Source organism: Manihot esculenta, chromosome 1 (genome assembly GCF_001659605.2).
Source record: "Manihot esculenta cultivar AM560-2 chromosome 1, M.esculenta_v8, whole genome shotgun sequence".
Taxonomy (NCBI): Eukaryota; Viridiplantae; Streptophyta; class Magnoliopsida; order Malpighiales; family Euphorbiaceae; genus Manihot; species Manihot esculenta.
In genome coordinates, this window is record NC_035161.2 from 29,608,928 (window position 1) to 29,631,692 (window position 22,765).

General features: G+C 32.7%; 4 protein-coding genes across 6 annotated transcripts; all 4 read left to right on the top strand.

Moving 5' to 3' along the window:
* The first annotated feature begins 306 nt into the window (after positions 1-306).
* On the top strand, positions 307-5,509 carry LOC110630132 (putative methylesterase 11, chloroplastic). The gene is made up of 5 exons (XM_021777462.2): positions 307-887; positions 2,355-2,591; positions 3,212-3,355; positions 3,966-4,097; positions 4,954-5,509. The coding sequence occupies exons 1-5, from the start codon at positions 531-533 to the stop codon at positions 5,230-5,232; spliced, it is 1,149 nt and encodes a 382-aa protein (XP_021633154.1). The 5' UTR covers positions 307-530; the 3' UTR covers positions 5,233-5,509.
* A 2,341-nt stretch (positions 5,510-7,850) lies between these two features.
* On the top strand, positions 7,851-8,971 carry LOC110630175 (protein SPIRAL1-like 3). Of its 2 annotated transcripts, none has more exons than XM_043956826.1 (3): positions 7,851-8,060; positions 8,305-8,556; positions 8,651-8,971. In XM_043956826.1, exons 2-3 carry the CDS (start codon positions 8,308-8,310, stop codon positions 8,729-8,731), a joined length of 330 nt encoding a protein of 109 aa, XP_043812761.1. In that variant the 5' UTR covers positions 7,851-8,060; positions 8,305-8,307; the 3' UTR covers positions 8,732-8,971. The 2 variants fall into 2 exon arrangements, with proteins under 2 accessions (XP_043812761.1, XP_021633224.1); XM_021777532.2 differs by having other exon boundaries at positions 7,860-8,063; positions 8,307-8,556.
* A 1,600-nt stretch (positions 8,972-10,571) lies between these two features.
* Positions 10,572-14,398, top strand: LOC110630121 (eukaryotic translation initiation factor 3 subunit M). 2 transcript variants are annotated; one of them, XR_002490351.2, is made up of 10 exons: positions 10,572-10,778; positions 11,317-11,452; positions 11,895-12,033; positions 12,114-12,326; positions 12,422-12,560; positions 13,208-13,358; positions 13,444-13,553; positions 13,655-13,752; positions 13,854-14,017; positions 14,138-14,398. XR_002490351.2 is itself a non-coding variant. In XM_021777448.2 (10 exons), exons 1-10 carry the CDS (start codon positions 10,686-10,688, stop codon positions 14,225-14,227), a joined length of 1,239 nt encoding a protein of 412 aa, XP_021633140.1. In that variant the 5' UTR covers positions 10,572-10,685; the 3' UTR covers positions 14,228-14,398. The 2 variants fall into 2 exon arrangements, 1 of the variants encoding a protein (XP_021633140.1); XM_021777448.2 differs by having other exon boundaries at positions 13,854-13,923.
* A 1,614-nt stretch (positions 14,399-16,012) lies between these two features.
* LOC110630084 (receptor-like protein kinase FERONIA) lies at positions 16,013-19,168 on the top strand. Its single transcript, XM_021777403.2, has one exon. It carries the CDS (start codon positions 16,087-16,089, stop codon positions 18,970-18,972), a length of 2,886 nt encoding a protein of 961 aa, XP_021633095.1. The 5' UTR covers positions 16,013-16,086; the 3' UTR covers positions 18,973-19,168.
* The last annotated feature ends 3,597 nt before the right edge of the window (positions 19,169-22,765 follow it).

Here is a 22,765-nt window from a genome sequence, read left to right on the forward strand (position 1 = left end):
TTTATTTTAAACTAGTAAATAATTTTATATTTTTAACATTAAATATAATACTTAATTTGATGATAAATAAATTTAAATAAAATAAAAAATTTGAGATTTTACTATTTTAATTTTCATTTAAAAAAAATATTGAAAACATAAATGATGTTAAACAAGGTATGAAGTTAATATTAATCTAAATTGCACCCGCAAGCTTATGCCTCTTAATGAGTTGGGATTTAATTGAGTGGGGTTCTGTGTCTTTCGTATGCTAGACCTGTATAAAAAAAATATTTCCCTAAATCAAAAGAAAAATCACAATGCTGAACGACTATAAGACGTATTTGTCATGGGCTCGACGCTTCTTATAAAAGTCCCTTCTCTAATTAACTTTTCAGTAGCCTCCAGCCATCAACACCTCCACCACCGACCACCGTCGCCATCGCCAGAATCCAAACCATCCTTTCTGTCTCTCTTTCCATTTTGCTTACATATATGTACACGCATATATAATTTCTTTCTATCTTTTCTTCTATGTACATGAACCAGCAATGGGCAATCTCTGCACTTGTTTGGCGCCCAAAACAGTGAAGAAGAAGAAATCCACAAAGCGTTTACCCGGTAACTCCCAGTCCGTGCTCAATTCAAGCAACCGGTGGAGTCGGATCCGGTCCACGCGTAAAGACAGCACTGATTCCGTGATTCAGGAACAGGCTTTGGCTGCGGCCATTCTTTTCAGGCAGCACCAGCAACAGAACGGCTCTGCTTCATTGCCGTTTGATCGGTCCACTTCACTACGGTATCCGAATAGTTCTGGGTCGAAGAAAAGCCAGTTGCCGCGAAGCTCTAGTTCAAGAGCCCGGTCTCTTACTGACCCGTTGCTGCAGCCTCACCAGCTTGTTAACCAGGTTTACATCCTCTTCCGTTTTGCATAAAAGATATCGTGTTAATTTTGAACATGCATATGCATGTGATTTTGGGTTTTGTTAATTATGGAATTGTTAAAGTTTATATTTGTTTATTTATTTTTATGCGTCTTCTGTTGAGAGAGTGTAATGGAATTTGGGGCCGGTGGGATTCTGTAATTTTGGTTTATGTTGTGATTTTGCTCTTAGTTATGGGAGATTGAAGAAACGCATGATTTCCATGTAATATTGCATGGTGGTGGTTTGGGTTAAGTTGCTAAGTAAGGGTGATTAGGAGGAAGATTTGATGGTTGTCATGTATTATCTTGCATGTTTGGTTGAGGAGAGAAATAATGATGCTTTAAGGCCTTAATTGGTTTATGAGTTTGACTAATTGTGTCTCTGCTAGACTGGGTCCTCTGCGAGTGACGGTAACGATGGCCCCAGATGGTAGAACTTGGTCTCTAATGATAATATACTTTCTTATTATTTAGTTTCTGTACTACGTAGGTATTGTTGGGCTAATGATTGCTCCTTGCCTTATTTTTAGCTTCTATTCTTTTGATTGTATATTTTGGTTTTTAATACTGACTTGCCTTATTTTTAGCTTCTATTCTTTTGATTGTTTATTTCGGTTTTTAATAGTGACAACCTTTTTCCTAGTTATGCAATGATTTGCAATCTCTTTCTCAGTCTCGGGATGTACTTTTCTCATGATGATTTGAAAATGAATCGACCAATTTAATTGTATTCTTAAGCGTTCTGATAATTTCCTCTATATTTGCTCTTAAATGTCATTGATCAGTCAATCTTCAGAGATAAGCAACTGAAGGGGATTTTTTGAGTAATGGATTTACAAACTCAAGTTTCCCTTATTTTATACCACTACAAACTATCTTAACTACTTAATTCATTTGCGGATTTATTTACAAGTAGATGCATGTGTTGTTTGTGCCTGCTGCGTCGGTGAATACTGATTATGTGGATGTGCGTAGGCAAGTCATTGATAGAGAATGTAGGTTGTCATACAAGTAACTTATGGTACATCCATTGGTATAACTGCGATAATTCTATAACCTTTTTGAAAAATCCAAGAGGATGACTAATTAGTTGTGATAAACATTGGAGTCCTCATTCAACCAATGGTTTCTGATCTGAAATCTTGTACATACTAGGTGTGTTGATTACTTAAGGCATGCCCTTACATGGGCAAGTTTATGACAATTAATTTCTTTTTCCATGTATGTTTTTCTGTGCAAATTTTTTTATTACTTATTTTGTTGTAAGATTTAGGATTTTTCTTGTGTTACTATGTTTTTTGAGCCTTTGACATATTGTTTGAGTTACATATGTAAAGATTTTCAGAGTTTTATATCATGATTCTATTTCTAAGCAAGTGAACTGTTGATAAGTCTATATTGATTAAAATTTTGGGTTTTTTGTCCTTCACTTTTGTTGCTCTTACAACAGGATATTAAGCTTGATGATCTCGAGACTAATCATTTTGTTCTTGTCCATGGGGGAGGCTTTGGTGCCTGGTGCTGGTACAAAACAATAGCTCTTCTAGAAGAGGGTGGTTTCAAAGTTACTGCAATAGACTTAACTGGCTCTGGGATTCATTCTTTTGATACAAATGGCATTACCAGTCTTTCTCAATATGTGAAGCCCCTTACTAATTTTCTTGAAAAACTGGCTGATGGGGAGAAGGTTCTTTTCCATTTCTTTGTAACTTATCTGTTTCATTTGTATGTGCTATGTTTTCTACTTCCAGTTGGTTCAAACAATTTTATCAGCTTTATGAAATTTATGATGAGTGTCACAAAAAATATTATGTACGCAGTTCATTTCTAGGAAAATTCAATGACAGTATTAACTAGGATTCATTTGCCTGTAAGATTCAGATTTTATTGCTAAAAAATTATTGTTTTCAGACTCCTATTACTTAGATTTGTGCAAAGTATTCATCCACACAATATCTCTAAGCACCAGTTTTCTAATTATACATAAACAGAAACTTTCCTTTGTGTTCTGTTTGACTATATATATTGCATTAATATATGAGAACATTATCAGAAATTCTTGTCATGTGTCTCACTGATTGCTTTCATTGGAATATGTGATTTTTTTTATTACTAATTTAAAATGGAAGGTCTACATCATCATGAGGCACAACTTCTTTCTTAGTGTTGAAGGCAACTTTGGTGTTGACTCTCACATAATTTATTGCCTTCTACGCATGGAGTTTCATGTTCAGCTTTGAGTTATTTAGGTTTACATTTGAAAAACATAAACTTTTCTTAAATACATTAGTGTGCTTAAAAATGCAGGTAATTATGGTCGGGCACGATTTTGGTGGTGCTTGTATATCATATGCAATGGAGTTGTTCCCCCACAAAATTTCAAAGGCCATTTTTGTTGCTGCTGCGATGCTGGCTAATGGACAGAGTACTCTTGATATGTTCTCACAGCAGGTTTACCCTTTGCTCTGTCTGTGCTAAGAACGCAACCATTGATTCAGATATCATTTTTATGTTTGGAACTTCTCAAATTGCATTACTGATGACAGAATTTGGGATCCCTGTATATGAACTGCTTACCTTAATTTAATGTTTAATTTGAATTGGAAGGATATTTAAACCCTATTTAAAATGCATGCACATGCATTCGCACAAAGATGTGACAACTAGGTTACAATAGAACTACTTGCTTTTCTGTTGTCTGAGTCTTTTAAGATAATTGTTTCTACGCATACTCAATGTTAATGTTTCTGCATTTTCTGTGGCTGCATGTGGATGTTTTAGTTATAAAATCCTTTTCAAATTTGTGGAAAATCATGTCTCCTTGGTAGTTTTGAGGATAGGATGTCAAAACATTTACTGGCATTATGATTAATGTATGCCTGGAGAATTTTAGATCTGAATAATGTTATTTAATTAATGCATCCTTTTGGTAAATTATATATAGATGTAACACTGGTCTATACTTTCCTGAATATATATATCTATATATGTTATTAGTGAAGGTCAGATGTTAAGTTTTTTTGCCCCAATCCCTTCTGTGCTAATTCAAATACGATTGCAGTCAAATTCAAATGATTTGATGCAACAAGCTCAGATTTTTGTGTACGCAAATGGGAGTGGCCATCCTCCAACTGCAATTGAGCTGGACAAATCATTGTTGAGGGAGTTGCTGTTCAACCAAAGTCCTGCCAAGGTATGCTTGGTGTCGGGAGTAATTGCTCTTAAAACCTTATTATTCATTGTTATACATGTTCAACAGGCCGCATTATGTCTTCTTAATCTAGCTATAAGACTTTCACTATTAGAGTTTGAGATATTTGATCACTTAATCATTGGCCTAGTGGTCTTTTGTAGACAAGTAATTTGGGACGGAGAGGGTCATGTTCTGCTTTCTAGCCTAGGCTCAGCAGATCCACCTGTCAAAAAGGGAATTTTAAAGATCCATATCTATGCACATATGGGCATGCAATAGAAGTTCAGTTAATAGCTGCTAAAGGAGTCCTGTGAGGTTTCTAGCTATCAAAAATCAGAAAACCATTTGCTAATGCAATTGATGTTAGAAACTTTGACCTATCATCTTGATGGTGCCTTAACTTGGTGGCGCTGCAAGAATGTTATTATTTGAGGGAGAGAGGTTACATCTCGGAGGGGCTGTAGTTGAGTATCCGGAGAGTTAGGTTTATGGACAGTTAAAAGTGTAATTTTGATGTCTTCTAGTTAAAAATTTAAGGATGCATTTAAAGCTATACTTCTAAAAGCTGCTATGCCTTATTCGGCTATTTTGGTTTGGTATCAATGCTGAAGAAAATTCAACTAGGAAGCAAAGGCGTACCAAGCTTTTGGCTGAGCTACGGCCACCAATTTTTTTTTTTTAATTAAATATTTTTTTAGCCTTTAGAGATGTTGGAAAGCCTCACAATGGGGGTGAAGATCTCAAGTAAAGATCATCCCCTTTAGTTCTCTTTTCATAATTTTGACTTTGCATATGAATGGGTATGCACATATCTTTTTTTCATTCTGTTGCTCATTCCTTGCATATTTTGGTTCAGGATGTTGCATTAGCTTCTGTTTCAATGAGACCAATCCCCTTTGCACCAGTTTTGGAGAAGCTTAGTCTTTCAGATATGAAACATGGAACAGTCAGAAGGTTTTATATAGAAACTCCAGAAGACAATGCCATTCCCATCACACTGCAACAAAGCATGATAAACTCAAACCCTCCGGAAAAAGTTTACCGGTTAAAAGGTGCTGATCACTCACCATTCTTCTCCAAGCCTCAGGCCCTTCACAAGATATTGGTAGAGATTTCTAAGGTGCCTTCAACTTAACAGATCGGCAACTAGAGCCTTTATTCAGGTGTTATAAGAAATTGCTGCACACATTAGGCTTTCTGTTACAAAGAGGATTTTGAGTTTGTGTAATCCAGTGCTTTATTCCCACAGAAAATTTCAGCCCTCTTGGCAGAGCCCATGGATGTTTATATTCTCCTGTCTCCCTTTCCGTTTCTTTTTTCTTTTTCCTCTTTATTTGGTCTTATTACCTTTCACTCTCGACAAGGGAATGTTTATATTAAATTTATATTAAATTTATATTAGCCAAATTTCGTACATCATAATAATAATAATAATAATAATAATAATAATAATAATAATAGTCAAATCTCACTAAGAACACAACACCTGATTATAAAATTATTACTCGGTGAATTATTAATTTAACAATAGCACGTGGTTTTTTCACTCTAAAATGAATTCTCTTTTCTTTCATTACCAGCAGTCTATTTAATTTTCTTGGGTGTTTTTTCCTTTCTGTCATTAACCGACTATTTAATTTTTTTTCGATAATCGTGATAATAGGATTATGGGTGTAGATGGATTTATTTCTTTCATTAATCTATTCATCTATCAAGTCAAGTGAATTGTATTTTTTTTTTTTGTTGAGTCTGAATTCGGTCTACTAAGTCTGTTGAAATGTGGTCTAGATTGTGTACCAGTTTAAACTTGACTACAGTATGGGTTATAAACTTTACTTTTCTACGAAAATTTGACTTTTCTAGGAAGACTTTTTAGGTGTATGAAACTCATAGTTATAAGAATAATATATATATTATTCTATTTTCACTTTTAGAACTATATAATATTTTTCTTTAATGTTTAGATTAATATTCTGTTATTTTTTAAAAAAATAAATAAAATAAAGCTCTGTTAATATATCGTTTTCATTATTTTGACGGAACAGTAGTGTTGGGTGATGCAATGGTCCCATTATTCGCTGCTAATAAACAGGGCATGCCCATTTGTAGAAGCGACGCAATATAAAAACCAAACTTTCGTGAAGGAGAAGCCCAAAATGGAGGTTGTTACTTTTTATGAATTATTAAATTCTATAAAATTATTATTTAACTATTTTAAAATTTTTATGTTTTATAATATGTTAAATAAATTTTTAATGAAAATTTTAATTTATAGAAACTTCTATTTGATATGCTTAAGAGAGAAATATGAAAAAATTATTTAAATTCAAATCATGGTTCCATTTAGAAATTTAATTTTTTAAATAATCATTTAAATACTTAAAACTTTCTAAAATAAGTAAAAAGTCCCTTAAGAAATGGTTTGATCGTCATTCAATGGCCTTGAACAATAAATTTATTATAAAACACTTATTATTGTAATTTTACAAATAAATTATGTTAGTTTAAATTAAGAATATATAAAGTAATTTTATAAAAATACGTACAATATAATTAAAAATATTTGAAATATTTAAATTTATTAGAAATGCATAATTTTGTTTTACTAAATTTGACTAAACACTAAATTTTAACATTAAATCTCATTTAAAACTTTCTAAAAAATTTAAATTGAAATAATTATAATATTTTAATAATATTTCTTCTACTTTTATAAAAATTTTAATACTAAACTTTTAAACAATTTATTATATTTTTTCATTATCACAATAATGCCTGAGAGCAATGAAATACTCACCACCACTTTATTTTTCCCTTCCCGGTTATTACAATATAATTTCATTTCGACGATATCATCAATTTAATCTCAATTACATCAAAAATTATTTTATTTATACATTAATAATACAAATTAATTTTTATATAAATTTAATTATTATATTTTTAGAATTAAATTTATTTATTTAACAATGCTTAATAATTAGGACCTTTATTAAAGGTTATACATTATTTTTTAATTTATTAATAAAAATTTAACAGCTCAACATTTTGAATTTAAATAATTGTTTTAAAAATTTAAAGAATTTAAGTGATAATTTATTTAATCATGAGTTAACTAATTTTTAATTATACATTCACGAACTTAGCCAATAACAATTGCAGTTAGTTAGTTGAGATGAGATTTCAAAGTTCAATATTTTAATATCATCCCTTAAAAAAAAAACCTTTATTTATTTTATCGAGACTCAAAGTTCAATATTTTTCTTTTTTAAATAAAATAGTGTAAAGCTTCTAAGTCGTTAATCGCCGAATGTGATTGATGAACCAGCGTTTAAGAGATGACAATTGGATGGCCGTTTACGAAATGGAATGCATACATTTCTACATAATTTTATTAATTTATATTTGAATATTAAATTTACTATAATTTAACTAATATGTAATTTATTTCAAAAAAAAAAACTAATATGTAATTTAATGATCAGATGAGTTAATGATATCATAAATATTTTAATTTATTTTTTAAAATAAAAAATTAATTAATAAATTTTTAAATAATATAAAAATTAAATAATAAATTTCTCTCCTGTATTGATTGTGTGTGTACAGGACTACCGAGTGCGGTAAATTTTCCCGTGAGAAATGGAACAAATGAGGCGAAAAGGCACACGTGAGCAAGTATTTATCAGTCTTTTTCTATGACAGAGAGACAACCATTGCCGACCGCATGAACGTTTGAACAAAAGCCAGCTCATCATCTTTTCTCTTCCAAACGCTCATCATCTTCTCTCTTCCGAACACTCACATCTGATTTCTACCGTAAATCTCTATCCTTATTTTACAGTTTTACTTTTCTCGCTTTCTATATATACACACACTCTTCTTGCTTTACTTAGGTCCTCCTCCTCTTTCTCTTGCATTGCCTTCATTTTCTTTTCCGAGAAACAGAGAGAGAAAGAGAAAAAGGTATGCAAATGCAAACTCCTTTTTATTTGTTTAATCTTGTTTGAGCATTTAATCTTTTGGATCTGGACAGAGGGTTCTTGATTCTCAGCAGAAACTATACAAGATTGAGAGAATTCACACGCCTTTGTTTCTTTCATATTTTCTTCATTTCTTAACGTTAGCTATTGGTTTCTCTTGTATGATTAAGGTTTATTAATTTTAACCTGATGGTTTCCCTTTTGTATTGAAAAACCAAACAAACAGCATGGGTCGCGGCGTTAGCGCTGGTGGCGGACAGAGCTCATTGGGCTACCTATTTGGTAATGGGGAGACTCCTAACAATGCATCAGCTGCTAAAACTGAGGGACAAGCTTCAACCAATTCTAGCCCTTCTCAGAAACCTGCCATAGCTTCTTCTCCGACAATTGATAAGCAAACTCCAGCAGGCGTCCGTGGATATCTTAAAAATAATTACTATCGAGCGGATGGCCAGAACTGTGGCAACTTTATAACGGTATGATCAAAATTTAGCTATGAAAACCCATACTTGTTTACATCATTATATGGGCGTTGATCCATTGGGGATGATGTTGTATTTGTGATTGCAGGATCGGCCATCCACCAAAGTTCATGCTGCCCCTGGTGGTCGATCTTCTCTTGGTTATCTCTTTGGTGGGAATGGGAACTAATTTATTATCTACCATGCGTATTGTATTGTTGTTGGTCTAGTGTTAACACATGTTGTAGCAATCTCTGCTGTGGAAATTCTGGAAATTAAATGATCATCGTGCAATATTGAGTGGAGCCAGTAGCTGTTTGCTTGGGACGTGATCCATTGTTTTTACTGGTGTAGTATTAATTTGTGGAAGTTATTGACAATGCAAAGTGTATAATAATGCAGAAGTTCCATTGTTGATTTGGTGTTTGAATTTGATTGTTTATCCATTTCAATGCTCCGATTATGGTCTCTTGCAGGCAGAACTAATATCAATTTTGCACACTTGCATCTTAATGGGTCATAGCAATCCTTCAACTATATCATAATGATCAAAATGAATGAGACATGTTATTGAATTTTTTTTTTTTAAATAATAGGGAAAATTACTTTGTAGTCCCTAAGATTTAACGTAATTAATACTTCTGTCCCTCTATTTTGGTGACCCAACACTTAAATCTCTCACTTTCTTTTCTGTCCAAATTCGTAGTCCTTCCGTCCAAAATAGCCGTTTGGGACACGTGAATTGACAAAGTTAACCCTCTTCTTCTTCTTCTTCTGGAATTTCACATTGAAAGAAGAGTATTTTTGAAAAAAATCATCACATCTCACTTTTGACTCTCTGACCAAATGGTTTAAATGGGCGGAAGGACTACGAATTTGGACGGAAGAGAAAGTGAGGGACTTAAGTGTTGGGTCGCCAAAATAGAGGGACAGAAATATTAATTACGTTAAACCTCAGGAACTAAAACATAATTTTCCCTAAATAATATGATAGAGAGTGTTAAAAATTATTATCTCTCGAAATTAATTAACACCCAGAAAACGCAGAGATCAAAAAGAACAAACAGAATGCCCAAAGCAATGGCTTAGTTGCATCTCATATATCCAAATCAATGTATAATCCCTTCATAAAGTTTAACTTTATTTTTTAAAAAAAAAGGGTCATAATCTTAAATGAACACCTAATTAATAGACTAACCAACAGGAAGCATCCTTGGAACCCCAGTGCTCTTAGCGATGTACCAACAAATTCCCAAATTTAAAGAAAAAAAAAGGGGATTATTCATTATTTAACCCGACGGCGTTGTCGGTGCGAAATGCGAATCCAGGAGGGATAGGGCTGTTCTGCGTCAACTTCTTCGCTAACTTGAAAGTCTTGTAGGATGGTTACCATTATGTGGACCAAATATTTGTTTGTTTATTATTAATGCAAAAAATAAATTCTAAAGCTTATAATTTGAAACTAATAACTCCTATATATGTTTTAAAATATCAAATTATTATACAAAAAATTTAAAATATTAAATTATTTAACAATGTCTTAAGGAGCTTTTTAATGTAATTTTAGCTTCAATTATAAATAAATTCTAAATTTTATATATTTTAAAAGTCAAATAAGAAAATGGAGTATTATATTATTTTTAAAATACTTTATAAACAAATAATACCCTTGTTAATTTTCATACAGTTTAATTAAATTTTCATTTCATTAAAGAATATAAAAAAGCAAACTTCAATTTTTATATATTTATTTAAAAATTAATTTAAAATGCAAAAAAACTACAAAATAAAATAAATATAATGAAGAATTAGAAAAAATATTTAAATATTAAAATAGATAAATTTAAATATATTTATACATAATTAAGAATTGAAAAAATAAAATTTAAAATTTATCAAATTTATTTGGTCTATAAATGCATAAGTGCATATTTATTTATATATAGTAAAAAATTAAATGTAAATTTTATTTTCAAAGGGAAAATGGTAAAATTTATAGATTAACCGTCCATGAAACACTTAAACCTCGATAGACACTGTAACATCTTGTAGAGCTCAAGGGCCCGTATCTAGGGTTTCTCTCACTCTCTCTGTCTTTCTGCAGCAAAAGCAAATTTTAGAGAGTGCTGCAGATTGCCCTTGCAATGACGACCGTCGTTCCTACCTCCGAAGAAGATCCGGCCCTCGCCGTCGTCCGCTTCACCTCTGAGCTTGCCTGGGCCGACGCGGGTCCTGAGGTATCTATATGTACATAATTTGCATATATGTTACTGCATGTATAACTGTACATGTATGTGTCTCTTAATATGTGCCTACATCGTCCTTGGCTTTGGAAAATTTTACTGGCAACAAGGTCTTTATGTATCGGCTTCTGATTTTATAGTTTAATTCGTTTGGAATAGATTTTGGTCAGTGAATTTGATTGAATAAATGAAGATTTTTTTAACAAAATTAAAATTTTATGGTTGCTATCTCACTTTTTTTTTTTTTTGATTTGTGGATTGCTTTTTGTCATTTGATTTAATAAAGTGCTTGCCTGCTGCTGTAATGTGCTAGTTATCTTGTTCAAAATTTTCAGAATTCCAAAAATGGAAGTTGGGAAAATATGGTGTAGAATTCCTCTGCTTGCTGGAGAGTGAAACAAATTATTTTGCTTGTGTGCTTGGCAGTTAAAGAATAATGTCCTTATTTTAGAATAGAAAATCGTGATATGTATAAGCGGTAAATTTAATGTAATTTGTAAGTCAGTTTATCTATGTTTTTGTTGCTGCTTAGGTTGCGGAGCAACAAGTTTCTAGGCTTTGTTTGGAAGCTCAAGAATGTATGGTGATGGCCAGATGGCTGGACTTGTCCTCTTTAATGCTTACTTCAGCTGACTTGATATTCTCCAACTCTAAAGTGTCAGAAAAAGGTATCTTTCATATTTATGATTGTCAAACAGTGTAATGCACTTCCCGTAGATTGAAGGGTAATTGTACTGCACAGTTTAAGCATAGTATGAGTGTGAGAGAGTGAATGTATGAAAAAGCAAAATTGTAACCATGCTATGTTGCATGAGAACTTCTTGCTTTTGATCAGGCTTATGATATGATTAAAATACTCCATAGACTTGTTTGAATTTTGGCTTATTCAGATGTTACTGATGAAGGTTTACAACATTAATATTTTTATATATGATGAGTTATTGATGCTGAAAATGTGCAAAACTTTTAAGTCCTTGTAAATTCTGGTTTATGGATCTTTGAGGTGCTTGCGGTTGGCATATTAATAGGGATTTTGAGATAGAAATATTATGTTTGATATTAGGTCATAAGTTCTTACTTGTATAAATGTAATGTTTGTCATTTATTCAGATCTAGAGTGTATCTTCACTGTTATCTGCAATCTTGTCTCCAAGTCTGAAAGTCCAGATGACGCACTTGAGATGGCAAAACTTATATGTGGAAAAGTTATTCAGCAACCAACTGACAAGCCTGCGTTGCGATTGAAGATGTATAAGAAATGATAAATTCAGTTGTATTTTAGCTTATAAATTTTTGAAAGCAGTATCTTATGCTTGCGTCTTTCATCAGCTTGTTCAACCTGTACAATCTTCTGGAGAATACATACAGCCGGTTCTATGTTTACATGAAGGCTCTAAATTTAGCAGTGAGTGGAAAAGTTACTGAGCATGTCATCCCTTCTTTCAAAAAGATTGATAGCTTCTTGAAAGAGTGGAATCTTGAGGTGAAGGATCAGAGGGATCTTTTTCTTGGAATTTCTAATGTACTGAGAGAGAGTAAGAGGTATAATAGAAAGAAAATAGTCTGAAAGTGAATTTATCTTTTCATCCATTTGATTATCATTTTCTTTTGGTTGGGGGGGGGGGGGATATTCCCAGCTCAGGAAAGGATGCTTTCAAATTCTTGACCAAGTATTTAGCAACCTTCTCTGGTGAGGACGCATATACAATGGCTGAAGCCAAGGAGGAAGCTGTGTGCACAATTATTGAATTTGTCAGGGCAACTCACATGTTTCAGGTGTGTCTCACTGAATTTTTAAGATGTCACAGGCTGTTATACATGTCCTTGAAGTTCATGTCAACTCTGTCCTATATGCTGTTTTGATGTTTAAATGCAAATACAAATGCATTAATCATCGCAGAAATGCCAAATCATCTAAAAGTATTTTGGGCTCTGATTCTGATATTGCAAGTAAGAGTTCAATCCCTTGTTAATTATGTTCGGCAATGTAGCCTGATGTCTGTTGTAAGGCCATGTAGGCTTACCTCATTTCTAATTTTTGTGGTCATGTGAAAGTGGTTAAGCATGTTTATTCTAAACAGAAATGCTATTGATCTAGAACCCAACTAATTTTTTTATGCACAATGTACTCTGGATATCATTCAGATAGAGGTGAATTGCAAAAGGGATCAATGTAGCTGACCGGAACTAGTTTGGGATTAAGGCTTAGGTTTTGTTATAGTACTATAGATACTGGTTTTATGGCCATCTTTTTTTCTCCTATTTTTATATTTTAAGTATGTTTTCTTTTATCAATTTCCTTTTGCTGTTCACATCAATACAATTCTTTTGCTTCTTTTTTTTTTATATATATTTTCTTTGTTGGAATAGCTCATTGGAGACATTTGTGTGCTTAGCAATTGATTTATGTAGCTCTATTGCAGTGTGACCTGCTTGATATGCCTGCTGTGGGGCAGTTGGAAAAGGACGCTAAATATGCATTGGTGTATCAGCTTTTGAAGATCTTTCTGACTCAGAGGCTAGATGCCTATTTAGAGTTTCAGGCTGCTAATTCTGCTTTGCTGAAAAGCTATGGTAATTATTCCTTCTAACATTGATAGGTGGGCTAATGTTTCTTCATTTTGAAATTTGTTTCAGCTTTTCTTCTTGCGTGCTATAGGTCTTGTTCATGAGGATTGTATAGCGAAGATGAGATTGATGTCATTGGTGGATCTTGCCTCGGATGGATCTGGTCGAATTCCATATGCTCTTATCAAGGATACTCTTCGAGTAATCAGGCTTACCTTTCTGCATTTGCAAGATTTATTGTTCTGCTTAACATTCGCCCATTATGTCTTTTATACTTGTATTGATGCAATTTTTTTTTGCAGATTAATGAGGATGAGGTGGAATTATGGGTAGTGAAGGCAATAACTGCCAAGTTAATTAATTGTAAAATGGACCAGATGACTCAATTTGTGCTTGTTAGGTAGCCTCTTGCCCTTGCTTCCGATGATAGTAATACTGTATTTCCCTGCTTAAGATTTACCTTGGTTATTCAAATATTTTTCTCCAATTTGTGATGTGCAGTAACTGTACTGAGCGTGTATTTGGCCAGCATCAGTGGCTGACACTTAGAGTTAAACTGGCTACTTGGAGGGTAAAATTTCGTGACTAAAGAATATCTTTTTACCTTCTCTATAGTGGCATGCACCCCCTGCATTTTAGCGCTCGAAGGCAGTAGTTTTGTATTGGTATCCAGCCCATCCAATCGGTTTTATGTTAATCATGAAAATTAATTTGTTGGTTTTGTTCTAATAATTTGCCCAGCTTTCCTTCTACTGTCACTCTGTTGATGTTCTCCTGTTTTCCAGGGTAATATTGCGAATACGCTAAACACCATCCAAGCTAACAAGGTAACTGAAGATGGATCACAGGCGATGCAAGGGTTGATGATTCGTTAGGTCCTTTTAGACATTAGTTCCAAGGAGAATTTGTGTGGATTATGGAGAGGATACGATTTTATGCTATGTTTTAGTTTGTTGTTTTTTTTTTTCAAGTTAAGAGCCAAGTGTATTGGAAATTTTGACACAGATGTCTTGATAATCTAGCATGCTGAATGATCTTCCAGCCTATTGCATTCTCATTTCATGTTAACTCCGCTTCGCTTCTAACATTTGATTTTTAGATTTCTTCATTGATTTTCATTATTGGTCCCCAAATATTATTTTATAGACTAAATTGAATAAAAAAAATGATTTTATTTTAATGATTTCTAGTTATCCAAACGTGATTGATCAACACACAAGTGGATGCCAACTTCACCTGCATTCCTTCCATATTGAATTCAGCCTAAGATTTAGAGTTGACAGGGCTGGCATCGTTTAAGAAGCATTTGACGATGTTTAGTATTAGCAAAGTTCGGAAGGCAAACACATGATCCCCTTTTGTGGAGAAAACTGCTATATTTAGCTAGCCATTGATTTTATCATTTTCTGAAAGGGACTTGTTTCCCATAAAAAAGCTAGTGTAATTTTGGGTTATTGTAATTGTCTCCTGAGGACATCATAGTGTGTGCCTATTTCAGGTATCACAGCAACAATGTCTGCACTTTTAACAGTTGAAAGCCTGTGTGCTATAACAAGAACATTCCCATCCCTCACCACGGAAACAGTCGCATCCTATGTATCCATCAAAAAGGGGATTGGTTGATGAATAAAAAAATAGGAATATTTTGTTATCAATAAAATCTGTGCATGCTGCTATTATAAAATTGTAATTATAAATATTTGTAATAAAATTTTAATTATTGTGAAAACAAAAGGAACTTCTTTACTAATACTTATAATTTTTATTATTGTTATATCTTTGTACGTATTTCTAGCAATAATTATTTGAATTGCCAGTATATATTAATTTTTTATAACAATAAAATTAATATCGTTATAAATGTACTGTTGCTTTTTCTGCTATTATAATTAAATGAATTAACATAATATAATATAATTTATACATAATATATATTTAAACTTCTAAATTTTACCATAAAAATCTTATAACACTTTAAATTTTAAATGTATCATAACACTTAAATTATTTAAAAATAAAATTAAAATGACACGTGACGTGAATTTTTTATAATATTTTTCCATTAATTTAAATTTAAAAATAATTAAGTGCAAAAAATATATTGTAAATTTTATATTAGTTTTAATAAGTTATTGACCCTCAATGGTAAAATTAAATAACAATTTGAATTTTATAGATATATTTCGGCATATTTATAGTTTATACTATTTTATATTAAAATTATATAATTATTTTAGTTATGTTTTGAATAATTTAAATTTATTATAAGACGTTTTTAAAATTTAGTATGTAATAAAATTTAAGATTATAAATAATGTAATTAATTTATAATATGATATAATATAATATGATATGAGAAAAGTGAAAGAAGGAAAGTGCACCAACTTGCAAAAGAAAGTAAAAGAAAGATCAATAATTGCAATTTAAATTTTAATATATGGCCATGATAAGAATAAATATTATTTTCACACGACTCCCTGAAAGCTGATTAGAATCTTGCTTTTACCAAAAGGAGGGCGTACATTATTGAAGAAAATTAAGATGCAAAGCAACCCCACATGTCATAAAGCATAATAATAGGTTTATTATGTTGCTGTTTATTTTAGTTGGTTTAATATGAATTCTTGAGTTAAAAAAACAAAAAAAGAAGGTATAGATAACACAAGTGTGACTCGATCGCCTTAAATTCCAATTTGCAGGCTAGCTAGTCAAAAGTTACTCCTACCTAATTATTATGCATTTTTCTTTTTATTGTCTCATAATTGCCATTCAGTGCTGCTTTTTCTGTTTCAAGATTGATTCCAAGGCAGCCATAGCAGACCCCAGAAGATATAGTCCGAAGCAAGCTTCCTTCTCCCTTTCCAAGTCCGCACCCACTCTTTCCATCTCAACTCTTACAGTTTCTGCCCAGTTTCAACTAATTCTTATATTGCTGTTTCTCTCAATTTCCCTCCCCTTTTCAGTATCCACCAAATTCTCCATGTTGATATTATGCAAATCCTACGTTGATCACTTCTCCATCTTCTTCTTCCTCTTCATAGTTGTCAAATTTCTCTCAGTTTCAGTCTCTGGGGACACCTTCTCTCCTGCTGATAACATTCTCGTCGACTGTGGTGCCTCTGGCAACTCAACAAGCCTAGATGGCCGTCAGTGGACCGGAGATGTTGGGTCAAAATTCATTTCTTCTTTTGGATCAATTGATACAAGCTCAGCCTCTAAAGCTCTTGATCTATCCACATCCGGTCACCCAGTCCCATACAGGACTGTCAGAGTTTTTCGTTCTGAATTGAAATACACTTTTCATGTTCGTTCAGGCCAGAAATTTATACGCTTGTACTTCAACCCCACTTCCGTCCAGGAGCTCAATCATGGGTCTAAGGCCTGTTTCAATGTCACAATTGGTCCCTTCACTCTTCTCAGTAACTTCAGCCTTTCCTCTTTTGCTGATTCCTTTGTTAAAGAATTCTGCATGAACGTAGGAGAGAATCAGGTTTTGGATGTAACTTTTAGACCTGATACTTCAACTGCTGCATATGGGAGTATCAGCGGAATAGAGATTGTGTCCATGCCTACTAATCTTTATTATACTGGAACAGGACATGCCCTCGGTCAGTATCTGCAGAACTACACAGCCCTTGAAATGATTCATCGATTAAATATAGGGGGAAGCTCTATATTTCCTGTAAATGATTCAGGCATGTTTCGGAGTTGGACTGAAGACAGTGATTTTGTGTTAAATCTGCCTTCCACACAAAAATTTACCAGTACAACAACTCGCATCAACTTCACAGCAATTCCTTCTTATGCTGCTCCAAGAGTGTTGTTCCAAACCGCCAGGTCCACGGGCAAAGGGATGAGTCTTACATGGAAATTAACTGTAGATTCAGGATTTAAGTATCTTGTCAGACTTCATTTCTGCGAGCTGCAACAGAATATAAAAAGGGGAGACAGGGAGTTTCAAATTTTCATTGCAAATAGATTGACCGAACCTTCTGCCGATATAATTAGATGGGCTGGGGGAACTGGAATTCCCGTGCTCAGGGACTATACCGTAAGGATGTCAAATCTCAACCAACTCTCTGTTGTTCTTCATCCTAAGGGCAAATCAGAACCAATCCTGAATGGATTGGAGTTGTTCAAGATCAACAACACAGATGGCAATCTTTGTGGACACAACACTAAACCTCTCATTGCTGCAGTTATACCTAGACCAACAGATAAGCCAGGCAAGAAATCCAAGAACATGAAGACAAAAATCATTCTAGTTGCTGGTGGAGTTACAACTGTAGTGATCATAGTATTACTGATTGTGGGCTTCACAATTTGCTGGCATTTGAAAAGAGCAAGATTCAGAGAGGATAATATGAAACCTCTGCCTGAAGGAATTTGCCGACTGTTTACAGCTGAAGAGATCAGAAATGCCTCCAACAACTTTGACAGAGATCTAGTAATCGGTGATGGTGGGTTTGGTAGAGTATTCAAAGGAAACATTGATAGTGAAAATACACCAGTAGCCATCAAGGCTCTGAAGCCAACTTCAACCCAAGGGTCTCGGGAGTTTTGGGCAGAGATTGAAATGCTTTCAAAGCTTCGTCACCCGCACTTAGTATCTCTGGTCGGATACTGCAATGATGAAAGGCTCATGATCCTCGTATACGACTACATGGCCCAAGGAACACTACGAGATCATCTTTATCATACTCATAATCCTCCGCTGTCCTGGAAGCAAAGGCTAGAGATTTGCATTGGTGCTGCTCATGGAATAAAATACCTTCATACAGGTGCAGAGCATAGTATCATTCATCGGGATATCAAGAGCTCAAATATTTTACTTGATGAGAAGTGGGTCCCCAAGGTATCTGATTTTGGACTGTCCAGATTGGGCCCTACGAGCATGTCTCGCAGCCATGTCACCACAGATGTGAAGGGTACATTTGGGTATTTAGATCCTGAGTACTATTTAACGAATCATCTGAGTGTAAAATCTGATGTGTACAGTTTTGGTGTATTGTTATTTGAAGTACTGTGTGCCAGACCAGCAGTGGATATAAGGCTAGAGGAGGAGCAACACAGCTTGGTTCAGTGGGCCAGGAAGCATGTTAAAGAAGGAACCCTTGATCAGATGATTGATCCCAATCTGAGGGGTGAAATTGCGCCAGAGAGTTTGAAGGTGTACTCAACAATTGCAGTCAAGTGCTTGCGAGACCAGAGAAATGAAAGGCCCACAATGTCAAAGGTGTTGAAGAAACTTGAACATGCACTGAGGCTGCAAGAATGTGTTGATGCTGCAGCGGAGGAGGGAAGTATGCATAGTGAGCAAAGTTCGCTTCGTGGGAGCAGCAGCCACAGCGGTCTTATAGTCCATTCTTGTCCAGCAATTTGGCAGAAATCTCCAAGAGAACCTTGCAGATTTTTCAGTGACAGGGCGAGAGTTAATAATAAGCGGGCCAAACCTGCTTCTTTACGAGGGCTCAGGGGTTTAGTTTTTGCAATTCTCGGATACAGGTCTTTGCAACGTGATAAAGGGCACTCTCCAGGTTCAAGTACGTGTGAGCCAGATTTGACATCAGAGAAAATGTTGATAGAGATTACGGCCCCTCCACCACCTGCAGATCAATAATGGTTTCTCAGAGAATCAAATGTTTATAATTAATTAGTTAATTAAAGAGGTTTTATGTTTCACTAAAAGCAGTAATGAAAATGTGTAAAGGTGATGGAAAATGAGGTAAAGCAAGCTAGTGCTTTTGGCTTTTTATTTTTTCGCTTTTCTCGAAACAAATCATATACAATTTAAGTGCTCTACAGATTCCTCCTCATCTGACCAGTTGATGTGAAATGTCCCAAACAATTTAGTTTAGCTGATAGAAACTAGAAAAACAAGGAGATAATTCCCCGTTGGCTGTGCATGCTTCCTTTCTTTATTTACGTAGGCAGCTAGAACTTTTAACTAATGATGAATCCCTAATGAGTTGTATAACAGTTTCATTATAATAATTGATAATGATGAATCCCTAATGAGTGAATATTTAAATATAACTGTTATATGTAATAATTTTTTATTTTTATCTATTTTAATAAAAAAAAATTCTTATTTAAATTTTATTTATTAAGAATAAAAATACATGATATACATATATAAATATATTATAAATTTATTTCTGTTTGGTTTGAAATGATAAAAAATGTAACATTATCATTACATATTTTATTAATTTATTTTCAAATTTAATATTATAAAATATCAATTACATAAAGTAATTAATCATATTTTCTTTTCTAATATATATATATCTCGTGCACTCTTATCGCTTTATTATTAAATTATTATTATTGAAATAAATAAATTTAATTTACTTTTTAATGTGAATATATTAAAAACTAATCAACAAATTATATATTATCTAAAAAATATAAATATAATTTCAATTGATTAAAAAGGAAAAATTTATACATTTTTGCAAGACAGATGAAGTAGTTAAATCCGGACATTGAAAATCTAATTATAATAATTTGTCATTAAAACGTTACAAATTCATGGCACTCTTTTTCTATTTTATTATTTTTTTATATTATTTTTTATTAATAAATTTAATATTAATTACATTTATAATATACTTAATTAATAAAATATTTAATATATTTTGTAAAATCTGTAATATGTACTGCATATGTAACCATATATATATATATATAAGGTAAAACTAAATGTATTTACTTATAAGAAAATGAAAAAATATATTAACATGCAACCAATGTAGTATTACCACAATTAATTAAAAATTGATAATAAGATTTTGTATTATATTAAAATATATTTTTAAATATAATATTTAATTTATCTAAAATAATTTACTATTTAATTCATGTGATATACAAAAACTCACTAATTAATCTCCTAACTTGAATGAATACATTAAAACTTATTTACTATATTAAAAATTTTATTAATAAATTTTTTTATTAATTTTATATATTAAATATTTTATTAGTATCTCTTTAAATCATTATTTAATTTTATAAAAATATTTTAAATTTTTTAATATTTAACGGTTAAAATTAATAAAAGTAATTAATTAATAAAATTTTACAATTTACAAATTAATGAGTGAATTTTCTTACATTATAAAAATTATATATATATATTCAGACGTAATTGTAAATTTAAATTTGAGTAACTTCTATTGCTTCATCATATATAAAACTGTTAGCTACAAATAAAAAATACAAATATATATAAATCATGATCAAATTAATTACTATTGTTACTTATTTTATAATATTTAAATATTTTAGTCGACATAATATTAAAAATAAATAAAAATATTTATACTAATTATTATGGTGTATAAAAATACAATAAAAAATCATATTAATAACGTAAGCTTACGCAATACTGATAAATTTTGTATGTCGATAATGATGAGATGATTAATATTAATTAGTCAATTTAACTTTCAACGGGTGAGGTTAGATATTATGAGTTGTTATTATTAATCAATTAAATATGCAGTATTTTTAAAATTTATTAATTTTAATAAGTCTGCCTATAAATTTGAATTAATTGCGTCAATAGATTTTATACTAAAAAAAGAAAAGAAAAATACTGCATCGTTTTATTTATTAATTTATTAGAATAATTTTGCTTTGTTGTTTCTTTCGGTTGAAGATGTTTGGATTATCTTGGGGATATTAACGATGACCGTCTTTCCGGTTCTTTCTGGTTCTCTTTGACTGTTTGTGGAAGCCAGAGCTCTACCAAGCTTTTCTCTCATTGGTGGTTGCACATCTTGGACTTGGTTCTTCACGTCTCATCCAGATTTAGGTTTGCATGCAGATTTCTCTGCCTCAGGTGATCTCCTCCTTACCCTAGAAGAAATAAAATATTTCCTCTCCTCTGTCATTCAGTGAGTTTGCTATGGCCACTTGTGGCTCCTTGTTGGAGGAGATTTTGTTTAGCCGGTCCTCAGCTGCTTTGGGTGGAGTTTCTTCTGATAGATGGCGCAGTGCAGCTTGGAGCAATCTCGGATCTGGCTTATGTCTCAGGTCAAGTTTGTCGGTTGTAGAGATCTGATTCTTTTTTATGTGGGTTTTATTTTTGGACCCTGAGCCCTTTAGTATTTTGGGCTCATTTGTAGCTTGAGCCTTTAATTATGTAGGCCTCTAATCTGTTATTTGATCTAATGGATTTTACCTTGGAAAAAATTATATATAAAAAAAAAGGCACATGGCTTGTCGGTAGACTTCAATTATTGGCTGCGTGGCGATTGAGGATAAATGCAAACAATGAGAGAACCAGCACTGAGCAATTGGCACAACTGAATTAATTATTTACAATTATTGAACGGAGTTCTCTTGTTAATTTCATATTCTATCTTCTAGATTTAATAATTGTGGATGCCATATGTTTGCTCCTTCTCTGGCTAAAATTGCTATTAATCACGATAATTTTAGAAAATCATCATATTCTATTTAATTATCTATAGCTAGATTTTCCACATTGAAGATCATATCATTTCTTAAAAAAAAACCAATAAATTTAATTTAATTTGCAAAATTATTCCATATATTTATTACTAGTTAATTTTCAAATAATAATCTAACATAAATTTTTATTTAGACAAAGTTCAAGATTAGTTTATTTACCTCAAAGCTGGAAATTTCAGCCATGAAGTACCAATTTAAAAGAAGAAGAAGAGGAGGAGAAATATTTGAACACACTGGAGTGGAAGAGAGAGAGAGAAAGAGTTGAAGCTAGCAGCAGCTGGACATGGCTATGACAGTACAGTAAGCTAACTAGCGTTCGCAGTTGCGGTCGTAAATGCGAGCATTGCAAAGATTTTGTGGTGGAAGGCAGTAGTGTACGGAATCTCGACATTTAGTAAGAGGTGGCGGAGGATTTCCAGGGTTACCAATAGCTGGGGTAGAACCCACAAGCATTCTACTAAACTCAGAGTCCATCACGAACTCAGACTCAACATTAGTTTCCCCTATGGACAAGTGGTTGCCACCCATGATCTTTGAAACACCAGCTCTGCAATGGCTTGTGCTCAGCAGAATCAGTACCACCACTGCTACGACTGATTCAGAGAAAAACCTCATTGATCTGCCTCTTCTCAACCCCATCTTCCACCTTTTCTGCTGCTGTGTAGATTCATATAAATAATGGGAGCTTTTTTCTGAGTGGTGGTAATGTGAAAGCGAGTGAATTGAATTTTCTTTTTTAGCTACCTAATGCAAAGTTTAAAACAATAGATATATACGACAAATCATAGCCCTTCATGCTTGTCGTTATGTTTTTCAAGTATATTCCAAATAATTTAGATGGTAGCAAAAGTTTCGACTTTTTGAGATAAGTAATCAATGGCTAAGGATTTCTTTTTTAATTTATTTATTTTTTCAATTGGAAAACGAAA